The 14,037-nt window shown below is 41.6% G+C and overlaps 2 protein-coding genes across 2 annotated transcripts; one reads left to right on the top strand and one right to left on the bottom strand.

The window, feature by feature from the left end:
- Positions 1–639: 639 nt before the first annotated feature.
- Positions 640–3,437, bottom strand: LOC119833299 (palmitoyltransferase Hip14-like). The gene is made up of 5 exons (XM_038357281.1): positions 3,066–3,437; positions 1,483–1,918; positions 1,233–1,394; positions 945–1,145; positions 640–858 (listed from the first exon to the last, which is right to left on the bottom strand). The coding sequence occupies exons 1-5, from the start codon at positions 3,314–3,316 to the stop codon at positions 655–657; spliced, it is 1,254 nt and encodes a 417-aa protein (XP_038213209.1). The 5' UTR covers positions 3,317–3,437; the 3' UTR covers positions 640–654.
- Positions 3,438–9,330: 5,893 nt separating this feature from the next.
- On the top strand, positions 9,331–13,961 carry LOC119833297 (eukaryotic translation initiation factor 4 gamma 2-like). Its single transcript, XM_038357279.1, has 5 exons — positions 9,331–9,502; positions 9,928–10,203; positions 10,749–11,586; positions 12,329–12,432; positions 13,334–13,961. Exons 2-5 carry the CDS (start codon positions 10,078–10,080, stop codon positions 13,910–13,912), a joined length of 1,647 nt encoding a protein of 548 aa, XP_038213207.1. The 5' UTR covers positions 9,331–9,502; positions 9,928–10,077; the 3' UTR covers positions 13,913–13,961.
- The last annotated feature ends 76 nt before the right edge of the window (positions 13,962–14,037 follow it).

Genomic DNA, 14,037 nt, shown 5'->3' with positions numbered 1-14,037 from the left:
AAAAAACGAGAAGTTCGCTAATCGCACACACAGCCACACAGTAGTCAGATAGTTGGGAATCGAGCACGCTTTGGCACGGGAAAGTTCGGTGAGTGGGGGAGCCGGAGGACCATATCGTTTTCCTTACCATTCCTAGTCCCCTCCTTCATTCCTCTCGTCAATTAATCCCTTTCCAATATACAGTATCCATTTGTAAAGGCGTAAGATCTGCGGTCGACCTTACGCCTCTCCAAATGTTCGGCAATTTGGAAAAAAAGATCATCAACTTTTTAGTAACTATTTTAAAACGGTTCATTAACGATATTGATATTTAATGTGAAAAACATTAAAAATATTCTTTTACTTTATTATAAACAATTTATACTATAAGTGGGTAAAAATCATGTTAGCGAACTTAGCATATTATTTTCTAGCATATCAGAAATAAAAGCTATTTCTATTAGTATGCAGTTTAGTTAAACAAAATCCTAATAATTTATTCATCCTCATCAACATTATTTACACTTTTAATAGACACACAATCAAATTATACACAGCATAGTTCTACTTTTAACTAGAAAAAATTGTCACATGTTTTCTTCAGTTTTGCTAGAAAATATCAGAAGCTATAGAACTCAAATGTATGCACACAGAACCAAACCACCAATGCTCAGTTCACTGAAATGTCAAATGAGCGGTGTGTAGCAGCGGCCTGACCTGCATCTTCTCCTGGCGCGTGGCGGTGATGACGCCGGGGTCGGCGCGCCAGGAGCGCAGGAAGGTGTGCCACAGCAGCAGCGAGCTCAGCAGGAAGCCCAGCGTGGCGCCCGCGCTCACGGTCGGCGCGATCACCACCACCCACGTGATGTAGAACCACATCTGTGGACACCACACGCCATGTACATGCCTGCTCGACCGGCCGATGAGCCCCCTCTTTCTCTCCCCCACGGGCGCCCCTTACCTACCTTTGTTGCCAAATAAATACTGAGGGGAAATATATTCTTCAGTTCATCATCAAATAAGAAATTCGATACAAAATGTAACAGGGCATAGAAACAGATCAGTATTAGAACTTTCAGGAGCTGCGGCGCGTCCAGTTCGACCACCATTCCAGTTATATAAAATGCGAGGAAAGGTATGATGACTACACACCACCATCTAAATTTCTGTAAGCAAAATTTAATATTGATCAATAATTTAAATTGGGACTACAACTCACTTTTCACTGAACTAATTTATACCATTATACTTACTCTATCATATGTTATTCTACGAAAGCAGTTACTTCTTGAGGTAGACAACTCTTTAACTTTCTCGGCGACTTTACTACCAATCCATATTGCATTAGGATTGTTCTGCAACATTGTCAGAGGAGTGACTCCACGGTGATTTGGAACATCTAAACTGGCATTACCCTGAAATTAGAAAATATAACAGCAAAAGTGAATTAAACAAAACTTAATTTATTAATTTATTTTTATTAAGTTATAGAAAGGATCTCACATAGAGAATCAAAGTACAGATGGCGGTGCTGTTGCGGGCGAGGATAGCCCAGTGCAGCGCCGTATTGCCGTGCGAGCGGTCCTGCGGGCCCGTGGAGGCGCCGAGCGACAGCAGCAGGCGCGTGGGGTCCACGGCGGTGACCTTCCACGCGGCCCACATGAGCGGCGTCATGCCGCCCGCGTCGGGGGCGTCGGGCGGCACGCCGCGCGCCACGAGGTACGCCACCACGGCCGTGTGCCCGAACTGCGCCGCCAGGTGCAGGCACGCGCAGCCTTCGGCATCGCGCAGCGCCGGGTTGGCGCCGGCGCGCACGAGCAGCACCGTGGCCTCCAGGTGTCCCTGCCGCGTGGCCCAGTGCAGCGGCGTCGACTGTAGCTCGCCCCCGATAGCATCTACCTTTGCATTTTTTGACAGCAGATACTCGATGATTTCCCGTCTAAAACGGTTTTGTAATAAATTTATCTTATTAACTGCAAGAATTATGATAAAATAAAGCTAAAAATGTATTATACTTAACAATAAATCTGATTCAGGATGCTATTGCTACTCTCAAACATGTAACAAATGAAGGCCACTTTATTATAAATGCAATGTAACATAGGTACTTATGTTGGTCATTCCTTCTACTCGATATATTTTTAAGAGTAAGTCTATTTCATTGTCTATGCAATTGCTATAATTCATGTTTTTTAACATCACTACATAAAGTTTTTCAAACACATTAATTGATTTTTGTAAATTATTAGACATTTAAGTTGCTTTCATCCATTCTTATATTCTACTTACATAATGTATAATGTAAGTTGATAATATGCTTTGATGCAGCTACCATTACCGGAAATGCTATGTAACATCCATGGACTAATTTGCAACAAATTTAAATAAAGTAAAATTAACATATAAAAAAAATAAACAGAATACTGTGCAGCGCATTAGCTACTTACAAAAGAGGTTGACTCGGTTTATAGTTACACTAAAGAAAGGGCTACTAAATACACAACACTGGTATTCAGCGGTCCCTTGATATAAAGTAGACAGTACTGTTTCATTATATATCCTATAGGTGCAAATCATATTGTATAAAAGTTATGCAATTTTTTTTTTTATTGTAAGTTAAAATATCAATGTATTAGCTATGTACTTACATCAATACATATTATACACATTATATTGATATAAAAAAAATTGATGTGTATGTTTTCTACATATAAAAGATTCACATTTCTCTATGGATTATTAAAAAAAATACTTTTAGAACTTTGTATTAAGATAAATAGAAAATTCTGAAATGCTTCCACCACCGCCTCTGCATCAAGAGCAATCAAAATTAACATAAAAGTATGTATAAGTATTTGAAGGCTAATTTAAACGACTATCTTTAGCAGAATAGATCTAACATTTACCTTCATTTACTTAAATATTTAATCTGGTAGTTGCAATCACACCCTCTTTTGGTTCTTGAATTTTTAATTATCTTTATTTATACTACTTTTGTGTACCTTGTTTCTTGAAATAAAAGTTTTTCTACTCTATTCTAATATATATTTGTAATATTATGGATATTATTATTGTCGAATGTGCACCTGTTGTTAATAGCTGCCCAGTGCAGTAGAGTGACGGTCTCATGGTCAGGCTGATTAACATCCCAGCCAGCCTCCACCAGTTCCTTGACCCTATTGAAAGCACCGTATTGAGTAGCCTTAACAATATCAAAACCACTATAATCTCGCTCCAGTGGTGCCGGTGGAGGTTCGCGTGACAAGGGTCCATCGCACTCATGCTGTGCCGTTCCACATTGTACGGTCGCAGCCGCACCACAGGTACTGTCATACATTTCCTCACGATTATTTATAACTTTGTCTACTCATTATCACAACTCATAATGATTTGAAATACTTTTGTACTTAAACTACGCAAATTACCAAGTTATTGATAGTGGTTTTTTTTAATGGCAATAATATTGACTGTCAAATTAATTCTGACATTTACCGTATCGCATCAGAGATAATAAAGTTTCTCGAAAAGGTAAAAAATCAAACATTACACAGACTTTATAAAAGAATAAATATAAATTAAAGTAAAGGTGGAAATATATTTATGTGTCTTGATATATCGTGAGTCGTCAGTAGCATATCGCTTTCATATGTTCAATATGGTTAGGGACATTTTTGCATGCCGTGTCGTGTGACGTATCCCAACACGTTTTGTTGTGGCGCCGACTGTTCGCCATCCGGTGGTAGGGACTAAATCGCGACACGAACTACTCGACAATTTGCACGCTCCATCACCATCTCCATCACGACAGTAAGCATCACAACACGCCACGACAATAATTTGTTACCATTTTAATAGGATTCAGCGAATTTGAGGGCTTATTACACTACAATAGGTATATTTTCTTCGGCTTAATTTAGTCGTCACTGACTTCAGGAAAGTGTAGTTACATTCAGTGAGTTAGTTTCCTAAATTTAGAAGTCAGCATGGTTTCTGACTGACTGAATCATTTAGAAGTCTAATTAGAAACGCATTTAGCAAGGTGACTTGTATAAATGTCCCCATATTGTTTAGGGATTATTTCTCAGTCTTTCTTTAGCACTTATACTTTCTTGAATAAAAGCCCCGAATTTCTAAATTTGCTTCGAAATTTAGAATTTTTGGTGTAGCGTTTTACACTGTAAATGTATAAGCGATTTAGAGCATATCTTTTTTTGCATTTTTTTTTTTTGCTCCTCTGTAAAATATTCAATGTTTTACTGTAAATTGTAGTCAAACACATTTTAATATTTGTTTTTCGGCAATTACTTTCTTTCGTCATCATGAGGAAGCACCTGCATTAAGCGATATGATACGATCATGATTCATGCGTGAATGGAAATCACAGGTGGCATGACATATAAAAAAAAATGTCTAATGATGGGAATTCATATTAACATTAAACCATATTGACTTTAAGTCAATCTCATATTAAATATAAGTTTAATGCGATATCTACATAGTTATGTTGCCCTATAAAATATGCAATTATGTTGTCTGTGGTTTCAAATTGTCATCTTTTGAGTGTGAGTATTATTCATGAATGTGTGCATACAGACAATTCGTTCAATTACAATTTTTAGTAGTTGTGTGCGTTCCTAAGTGTTCGCTTGTCGCGTTGCGGTGCGTGTGCTTTCCACAATTGACTTTCTTTGCCTCGTAAGTTTGTGAATTTTACCATATTATTGTGTAATTCATACATCGAATGCCTCTTAATGGATGTGTAACTAAAAAATTTGTTATTATTTTTTTATATTACGGTGAATATCACTCAAGATCATTCGATCGGATCGTGTCGATGCGTCACCTTTGTGAGCCATTTTACAAGTTCCTATTATTCTAGAATTATAAGATGCATTTTGTATGTTATAAAACCCTAAAATCGATATTTCATTGTTGTGATAAGATAATGTGAATATGAATCTGTCCCTAGCCATAAACTGTACCATTCTAACCTTAAGAAACAGGTACCTAGGTTTGAAATATTTTCTTTAGTGACGCTACCTGGTGAACCTGTCAAATTTATTCCTGTGAATTTTTATTAAAAGTAGCCAGAGTCTCAAAACGTTAGTTGTTTAATATTAGGACATTTCTGTATAGAACAGCAATTTTCAATATTGCTGTGTTCACCTGTTCAAGGAATATGTAGGTAAATGATAACCCAAGAAAACCTATGATCTATTTATGATGAATGAGTGGTATTTGTCTCTTGCTATTTCTTGATAGTTTTAACTTTCTATGCAATTATTTTGTTGTGGTTGGTTCTTATACAAACACATCACAGACTTTCATTTTATTAAAATATATAGTTATGATACTTATTTACGGTCACACATGCTAACAAATTATTGTCAGGAAGGTACCTGATAGTCCAAATTGAACATTAAAAATATATAAATATAGAACCATTGTAGTATGTAGTAGCTTTGTGGTAAATGACTAAAATTTTTACATAAAATATGGGATATAACAATGTGATACAAAGAACATAGCTTTCTTTTGTATTGACTTAGATAGTAGATTTGTTTAAATTAACTTAATTGAGTTTTTTATTTCAAATATTTGTTGTCTTTGTAACAGATGTAGGGAATATTATAATGACAATAAATTAGGAAGTTCTTTTATGTGCCAACTGTTCTTTATTAAAAACATAGTAAACAGTTTTGCTGTTCTCATCTCATTGTAGAACTTATGAATTGCATTGGAAATATTATGTATATTTTATAATAATATGATATCTATTGAATACTAGTCGAGTCGTAGAATAGCCTTATAGAATACTTTGTGGCTTCATAAAGATTAAATTATATCCTGAAATAGGATTATAATGAATCAGAAGCAAGGTAGGAAAGAACAGTGTGAGTGGCGACAGTCCGATGCGGAGCCGTGGTGCAGTCGGAGGGCGACGTGGGACAAATCTGGGTCAATGGTAGCGGAGCGGGTCTCGCATCTGGGTCGTCCGCGCGCCCCCCGCGCTACCGCGCCCCCGCCCCGCCGCGCCCTCGCCGCCGCGCGCCCTCGCTCCCGTGCTAGCCGACCCTTTGCTATTTGTACTCTTACTGCTTATGCCGTTATTGCGAATCGACCACCCTACACTACGAAATTATCAGGCGAGAAGTACTCAAAACACTTTTTGATTACACTAATCGCTATACATATATCCGATGTACTTTAGAATGACGAGACGAGAATTAGTAGACGATTGGTAAGTTAGTGCGGCGCCGACACCGACGGGCGACAATACCCAGATCTTGACCTTGGCTAGGTTAGGTACGTGCGGCTAACGACCTCGCGCTGCTGCGAAATGTTCGAATGTTTGGAAAAAGTAAAAATAGAATTTCGTGTTATGTTCATTCAATTGTATCTGATCGGCTCTGCAGTTATTGAGATGCAATCGATTTCAGTACGTTCACTGTTACGAATTAAGAACAAAGGCGACAAAAAAGTACATCAAGTATAATGCACCTTGCAAATTTTCTGCATTTCTATTGTTTATTATGTTATTAAATTAATCACCAAGAGAAATAGAGTCGATTTGAATGTACACACGCTGCCATGCGATTACCGTAAACGTATGAGTTGGGGCGCGGCGGGGTGGGGGCGCGACTCACGAGGCAGGCGGCGCAGGGCACGGGGCGCGGAGGCGCGCGGTCGACGGCCGCTCCGGGCAGCTGGGGATGCGCGCCCGGTCACTGACTCGCGCTCACCTCATGACTCCGCCGGTCCGGCTGCAATCTGAATCCAGAGAGCCTCTCCCGGCACGGATACTGTAACTTCGCTGAATCACATTTATAATGCTATCTGCCTTATAATTTTCAATCGCACGCTTTCATTGCATTGATGCTATTTCGTTAAACAATTTATTAAATTTTAAATTTTTAAAAGTAAGGAGTCGTTGAGGAATATAAAATATTAAAAGTATTCGAGTATCGTTACTTTAGTACCAATTCTTACGATATTCTGTCCTGTTTACTAACCATGCCCGCAATTCCGCTCACGAGTGCCTAGACTGAAATTCAAATTGAATTATTCAAAATAAATTATAGCTCTTATGTTAACGTGGAACAAAAAAAACTTATTAAATTTCCGTCTCGTTGTTTTTGCGTTAACGCCGCACAAGAGATAGACAGACAAAAATGTCATACTGATTTTTTATTTAGTTTTTGTACGAAGTCACTTGTATGAAGCCCACCCTTAGTAGTATTTATTTTTTTTATATGCAATGTACAAAGTTGACCTGTGCAGTTCTATTATGTGCACAAATTAACTTGAATATAGATAGAAGTAGAAATTGATACTAGATACGCTTCACAGGTTTGCGGTTTCGCGAGTGAACAGCAATGTCGCCCACTTGTCGCAAGTCCACCGACCTCCTGTGTTAGCCCGTCCTTGTAAATCACGCCTAACTCTTAGTATGTGTGATGATGCAAATGAATACATGTAGATCTTATGAATACGTGTTATCTCTAGAATGCAGATTTTAAAACTAATTAAAACATAATAAAAAAATATATTTTTATTATGGTCTCGTCCTCAATACTTTTTCAGTAAAATAATCAGGTAACATTCACTGCAAAGCAACACAAAGCAAATGGTATTAACGCAATTTTATTTTCAAAGGTCAATGCTCTCGTATCGGTGACGTCGATGTGTCTGCTCCAACTTTATCTTTTATTTTTATTTCATTGAGTAATTTGTTATAAAATTTTGAGTTGAGAACGCGAAATCCATCAAGCTAAAATCCAACAAGTAATCTTTAGATACACTACCTAATTGAGTTACATATATCAAAGAAAAGAAATAATTGTCATAAAAATCTTATTTCTTTAGCACCTCATCTCGTTAAAAATTCGGGAAATCATTTTTGAAATTACGTTACTGCATGTGGTAAAACGATTTTCTGTTATCACTTCACTCACTTTTCGATATAGGGTATCGTTCCGGTTAATTTTTCTGGTACTGTTTACCATTATTAATAAGTAATGCCTTAAATAAATATATATACCTAAGTAGTACCTGTTGTACATAAGTAGACTATAGCACTCGGGCATCCCGTACACATTCATTGAATATCCAACGATAAAATAATTTTTGAAATCGCTCCATTAGCTACTAACAAATGTTACAAATAACCTCAGACACTTACTACATGTACCTGTCTACTGGCTACGACTTTAAATAGATATGTGCGTAGCGCTTATAGTTATTACATTAATTTGTTTTTCTCATTTGATTATTGATATTTCGTTTTGAAGTCAGCAATTTTTTTTAATAATTCATATCTTGTGGCTCTCAACGCATTGCATAGAAATTTGAAAGTTGTTTTTACGAATAAACGCAGTTCGCTCAATTGTATAGGCGCTCTTCGATACTATATGTATTTATATGTTATGAGAACTCCTCCTTAACGCCAGAATCGTCTGAAACACAAAGTACACCTTTGTGATATAAGGTGAGGGCGCGGCCTGGCAAAGCCTCTTCGTGCAGTAAATGTCTGTTATTTGTGATGTATGTTAATTAGAAATATATTTTAGTAAATAATTACTATTTATATCATAAAATATCAGTGGTTTAATGATACAGCAATCATAGTTTTCATATTTACTTTTTTTTTGCAATCCAAATTTAATACTGTATAATGTATATTCCTCATATTTGATTATTATTGTTTGATGGATGATTTATGAACTCTGCCGGCAAGTGAGGCAGATACAGAGCAGTACAGAAGCAATTGAAACTTGCAAAAAAATTAAAAGAAGAATATCTAAAATGAAAGAAAGAAAGGAAAAACACTTAGCGGAATATTCGAGGTCGAAAGAGATGCTTCTGGCAAAATTACAAGTATAGAAAAATATTGAATGGCAAAGCTTTAAAATGCAAAATTTTTGTGATAAATTCCAATAATCAATTTTTTTATTGTTTTTGTCTTTTATTTCCTGTTTATTTGTCATTGCGGAAACAATTCGAGCCCATCAAAATGTCAAATTTCATACAGAAGTGGAGAAGGGGCCAGGAGGTTCTTTGTTTGGTCGCGGATGAATTTTAACCAGCTCCCGTGGCTCCCTCACACAAGTGGCTCGACGGAACACAGTGGGGTTTTGGTCGGTAAGAATCCGGCATAACCCACGGCTCCAACGGTTCTTTGTTTACACCTGTTATTTTGTATCTGTTCTATTGCGTTTTCTGAGAAAATTTTACATAGTAGGTAGTTACGCTGGTGGGCCGGAGTAACCGTCGGTCGGGCGGTGTTACAGGCAGGCAGGCAGGCGTAGAGCACTGCGCGGAGGCGTGGGGCGGAGCGGGCGAGGCGTAGGGCTGCGGCGGCAAGACCGGCCGCAAGACGGAGAGCGCGCGGCAGCCGGGGCCCGTGCTGCGCGCCGCGGGGCGGACCGCGGTCCCCCCGAGGCGGCGCTGGGTCCCGCCATCCTCGCTGCGGCACCACGATGTGCCCGACGGCGACGCCAAGCACGACATCATCTTCCGGAAGGTACGCTTGAGCGTTCTAACTAGTGCGCTTCAAGTCGTTGGTCGTTTTGCGTGTGCAATTCATCAACGCGATGTTTAAGGCTTTAGGATCACGTTTTGTTTATTTTAACTTCTCCTTATTATTGGCCCGGCCCCCTATAGTGTATAGACAGCAGGTTTACATGAACAATCCTTCTATACTATGAAAGTAACTAAAGCAATCTTACCTAGCTTTATCTGCATTGGTGTTATGTTTTTTTTCGTCAGAATTGTGTAATCTATTAATAACATAGTCATGTTGCTTGTTCTCATTTGTCATGTTGTTCGTAAAATATGTGGGTAGATCTCGATCCCTAAATATATTCAAATTTCAGCATAAATATATGTAGCGAAACGAAAAAGCCGAATTAGAACGTTGATCCATGTTTCAAAATTGTGCATTGGCAGGTGCGCGGCATACTTAACAAACTAACTCCGGAAAAATTCCAAAAACTCAGCGATGATTTGCTCGGGTTGGAACTGGACTCTGATAAGGTCCTCAAGGGCGTGATCCTTCTGATCTTCGAGAAGGCGCTGGACGAGCCCAAGTATTCGTCCATGTACGCGCAGCTGTGCAAGCGGCTCAGCGAGGAGGCTCCCAACTTCGAGCCGCCGGGCCAGCCCTGCACCTTCAAACTGCTGCTGCTCAACAAGTGCCGCACCGAGTTCGAGAACAGAGCTCAAGTAATTACTTCTCGGTTCCCTATTCCACTTCAACTGTTTTCTTTTACTACATATCATGGAAATTCACTCATTTTCAGTAATTTGACATTATTATATCTAAATGTTCAATAGTAGGTTTCACATTGTTTTTATATACTTGCAAAACGTAAGTTATGTAATGACTACTTTTGTATTATGTATTACATAATGTATTATTATATTTATGAGAGTTAAGTTTTTGTTGATGAAATGTAAGTAGATAAAGAGACTTTTTCTGGATCTGGTTTCCAGATGGATGAGCAATATACCAAGAGAGATCTTATACAGTATTGTCGAGTTGAGATAACTTTTTTTGTAGAATGCTCTAAAACATATTGCAATTTCTCCATGTAAACACAAGACGCTTTAGGGATTGCACTACGGTATTATCAATATGATGAGTAAAACTCAATTTTTCATCAAATGTTTCGCAGTTAGGTTATATTATTTAAGGAATACAAAGATGTGCATAGTGGTAAATTTTGAGACAATTTTATGAAATTAAACTATCTTATTTTCATCAATAGGCTTTTGCGGCATTCGATGATAAAACTTTAACTGCCGAAGAAGAGGAAAAGCGGCATCTCGCCAAGTGCAAGATGCTCGGCAATATAAAATTCATCGGCGAACTCGGCAAGCTGGAGATCCTGGCCGAGTCCATTCTCCACCGCTGCATCCAGAACCTGCTGGCGCGGCGCGCGGCCGCCGAGCACCACGAGGACCTGGAGTGCCTGGCGCAGCTCGTGCGCACGTGCGGCCGCGTGCTCGACTCGGAGCGCGGCCGCGGCCTCATGGACCAGTACTTCGCGCGCATCGAGACGCTGTCCGCGTCGCGCGAGCTGGCGCCGCGCATCCGCTTCATGCTGCGCGACGTGGTGGAGCTGCGGCGCAGCGGCTGGATGCCGCGCACGGCCGTGTCGGCCGAGGGGCCCGTGCCCATCCACCAGCTGCGCTCGGACGAGTCGCCGCCGCCGCGGCGCGAGCGCGAGCGCGAGCGCGACCGGGAGCGCGAGCGCGACTCGCTGTTCCGCGGCGGGCTGCGCGCGCGCCCGCTGGACGACGTGCTGGCGGGCCTGTCGCTGCAGCCGGCCGCGCCGCTCGTGCCCTCGTCCGACAAGCTGTTCGGCAACGGGTTCCCGCGCGACGCCTTCCGCCAGCGCTCGGCGCCCACCTACTTCCCGCGCTCGCACTACAAGCAGGGCGCCAACGGCAAGGAGCGGCCCAGCAAGGCGCGCGTGCCCGTGGCGCCGGGCGGCCTGGAGAACGTGCAGATGCGCCCGGCCGCCAACTCGCTCATGTTCACGGCCTCCAACCGCCTCAACAAGCCGCAGCCGCAGCCCATGCCGCTCGCCCCTCAAGCGCAGAGTGAGTGCTCGACCTATGCGGGCTTCTCTAACACTGTAGATTGTTCCAGCTAGAGCACGCAGAAATCATCATATACATTGATCGTACATATAATATTGTGTGGCTGCGTTCCCAAAAAGATTTGGATTTGGGACTGATTTTTAGCGTCATTCTTCCGACGACTGAATTGTTATCTGTTCAATTTTTTTATTACAATTTAAACAAGATGAGAAAAAAAACATATACAACTCTAAATAAATATGTAGTGGACTACTAATATACGTTATGATTGTTGTGATACAGGGCCGAAATTAATAATGGGCCTCAGAGGAAACAACATAACTGCATGTCATCATCATCATCATGATCATCAGCCCATATATGTTCCCACTGCTGGGTCTCATATCAGGCCATAATCCGCCACACCGGCCAAATGCCGGTTGTCAGATGTCACATATCACCGAACTTTTATTTCTCACACATGCCGGTTTTTTCATGATGTTTTCCTTCACCGTTTCGAGCATGTTGTTGTTATCCACATGTGCAGATAAATTGAAATACCTATTTATTATACACTATTATACCTACACGCTCGCCTGGTCTCGAACACCGACTTATTGATTTTGAAATCCGAGGTCCACACCACTGGTGTGGCTACCATTGCTCTTGCATAACTGCATGTAATGCAATACTATTTATTTTTGTAACTTACCAGCAGAATGAATTAATTTCACTTTTAAAAGCCATGAATCTTTTTTGTCAGGCGTACTGCCGGCATCGTTCGCGAACGCGGCGCCGCTGCTGAAGGAGCCGGCCATCACCATCAAGCCGGCGCCCGACAAGCGAGACAAGCCCAAGAAGGATAAGGTCAGCATAATATATACTCAAGCAAGACGTGACGAGCTTTTCGCTGTTCTACAAATATTAATATCATGACAATGATCAATTGTAAAATTTTCGAAAATTAGTTTATTAATCATAATATAATTTATAAACAATAAAAACACGAAGTATTCTTATAGATTAAAATATTTAAAATAAAACATTTCAAACTTAATCCGAGCGATACTAATGAAAATATCTAGTTAACTTAATATGTAATTGCAAGAAGCAACCCTTCGCTCGGCTACGTTCACGGCGCTGTGCGCTATCGCCTAAACAAACACAATAGCTGAGCGTCCTAGACTTCCAAGTCCTTTTTACACGTAGCCGTCACCTTCTAGAACCTTCCACAAAACAGATAAACCAGAGTTTATCTGTTACATAGTAGCTTTTTTGTAACCTGTGGGAAAGGTCAGTGTTGTTGAGTAAAGTGCGTTTCTGTTGGTCCCGCCATTTAGCTGTTTAAAGCGTCCCTCTCGTATCATCATATCTCACTTGTATCTCTTTATTTTTATGACGCATAGTATTTATTCCAACGAGGTCATAGCCTCAGACACTTAATTTGTTTAGTTTCGACCAATTCCGTGATCCGTATTCTATAAATATTAAGAATTACTTATTCTTAATCGTTCTTTTCTTTTCGATTGTCTTAAAGCTAGATTTCTCGCTATAAAGCCGTATTTTGTACGCTGTAATCAGAACTTCCGTTATTTATATATATATTTTTTTCGTCGTTTCTAATTTACACTCGCGATTCAATACAATAAAGCGTTCAAAATTATGTCAATCCGGGGTTTCGACATGTCACTTTTGGACGCCGCGGCGGGCTCGTGCGCAACTTCCGATCGAACAATAGAAATAAAAAGGAACGCCCGAACGCTCACAGGGGCCGAACAAGGAGGAGGCGTGCCGGCTGGCCGTGGAGGCGGTCGGCGAGCTGGCGGCCGGCGCCGGCGAGGACAGCAGCGAGGCGCTGCGGCGCCTGCGCGAGCTCAACCTGCCCGACAAGCTGCTGCGGCGCGTGATCGCCGCCGTGCTGGAGCACGCGCTGGCGGGCGACGCGCGCGAGCCCCGGCCGGCCGCCGCGTGCGCCGTGGTGCGCGCCGTCAAGCGCGCGCCCGTGGGCGACGCGCTGCGGGCGCTGCTGGGCGCCGCCGCCGCGCCGCGCCTGGCGCCGCTGCTGGCGCACGCCGTGGCCGCGCGCCTGCTGCCGCTGGCCGACGTGGGCGCGTGGTGCGAGGGCGGCCACCACCACCCGCTGCTGCTCGAGGTGCTGCAGGCGCTGCGCGACGTCGTCGGCGCCGACAAGCTGCACCAGCTCTACAACGAGAGCAAGGTACCGCTGTGCGCACAAGACACCCGCCACTCGAGTTCGTTTGCCACCACTGAGATCTTGACGACAATAAAAACCCGCCATGTCGATAAGGACAGAAAAGCAAGCTACTATTTCACGGTTTTCTATTGAGAGTGTGGTACTTCCTCTGAGCGAGCTGGCCCGATTCGTGCCGAATCGTGTTCAACTCCTGTATTAAGTCATTTACATAAACAGCCACAAATTATTAACCATTTCACGCTAACAGTCGTGGCCGT

Source organism: Zerene cesonia, chromosome 17 (genome assembly GCF_012273895.1).
Source record: "Zerene cesonia ecotype Mississippi chromosome 17, Zerene_cesonia_1.1, whole genome shotgun sequence".
Classification (NCBI taxonomy): Eukaryota; Metazoa; Arthropoda; class Insecta; order Lepidoptera; family Pieridae; genus Zerene; species Zerene cesonia.
This window is presented reverse-complemented; position numbering and strand designations above follow the sequence as displayed.

Excerpts from the sequence above, each read along its gene's own strand:
- LOC119833297 (XM_038357279.1), top strand. The coding sequence starts at position 10,078 with ATGTACGCGCAGCTGTGCAAGCGGCTCAGCGAGGAGGCTCCCAACTTC. Across the intron at positions 10,204-10,748 it reads AGTTCGAGAACAGAGCTCAA|GCTTTTGCGGCATTCGATGA; the intron begins GTAATTACTTCT and ends TTTCATCAATAG. Across the intron at positions 11,587-12,328 it reads GCTCGCCCCTCAAGCGCAGA|GCGTACTGCCGGCATCGTTC; the intron begins GTGAGTGCTCGA and ends CTTTTTTGTCAG.
- LOC119833299 (XM_038357281.1), bottom strand. The coding sequence starts at position 3,316 with ATGTATGACAGTACCTGTGGTGCGGCTGCGACCGTACAATGTGGAACG. Across the intron at positions 1,395-1,482 it reads TCTGTACTTTGATTCTCTAT|GGTAATGCCAGTTTAGATGT; the intron begins GTGAGATCCTTT and ends TTCTAATTTCAG. Across the intron at positions 859-944 it reads GTATTTATTTGGCAACAAAG|ATGTGGTTCTACATCACGTG; the intron begins GTAGGTAAGGGG and ends TGGTGTCCACAG.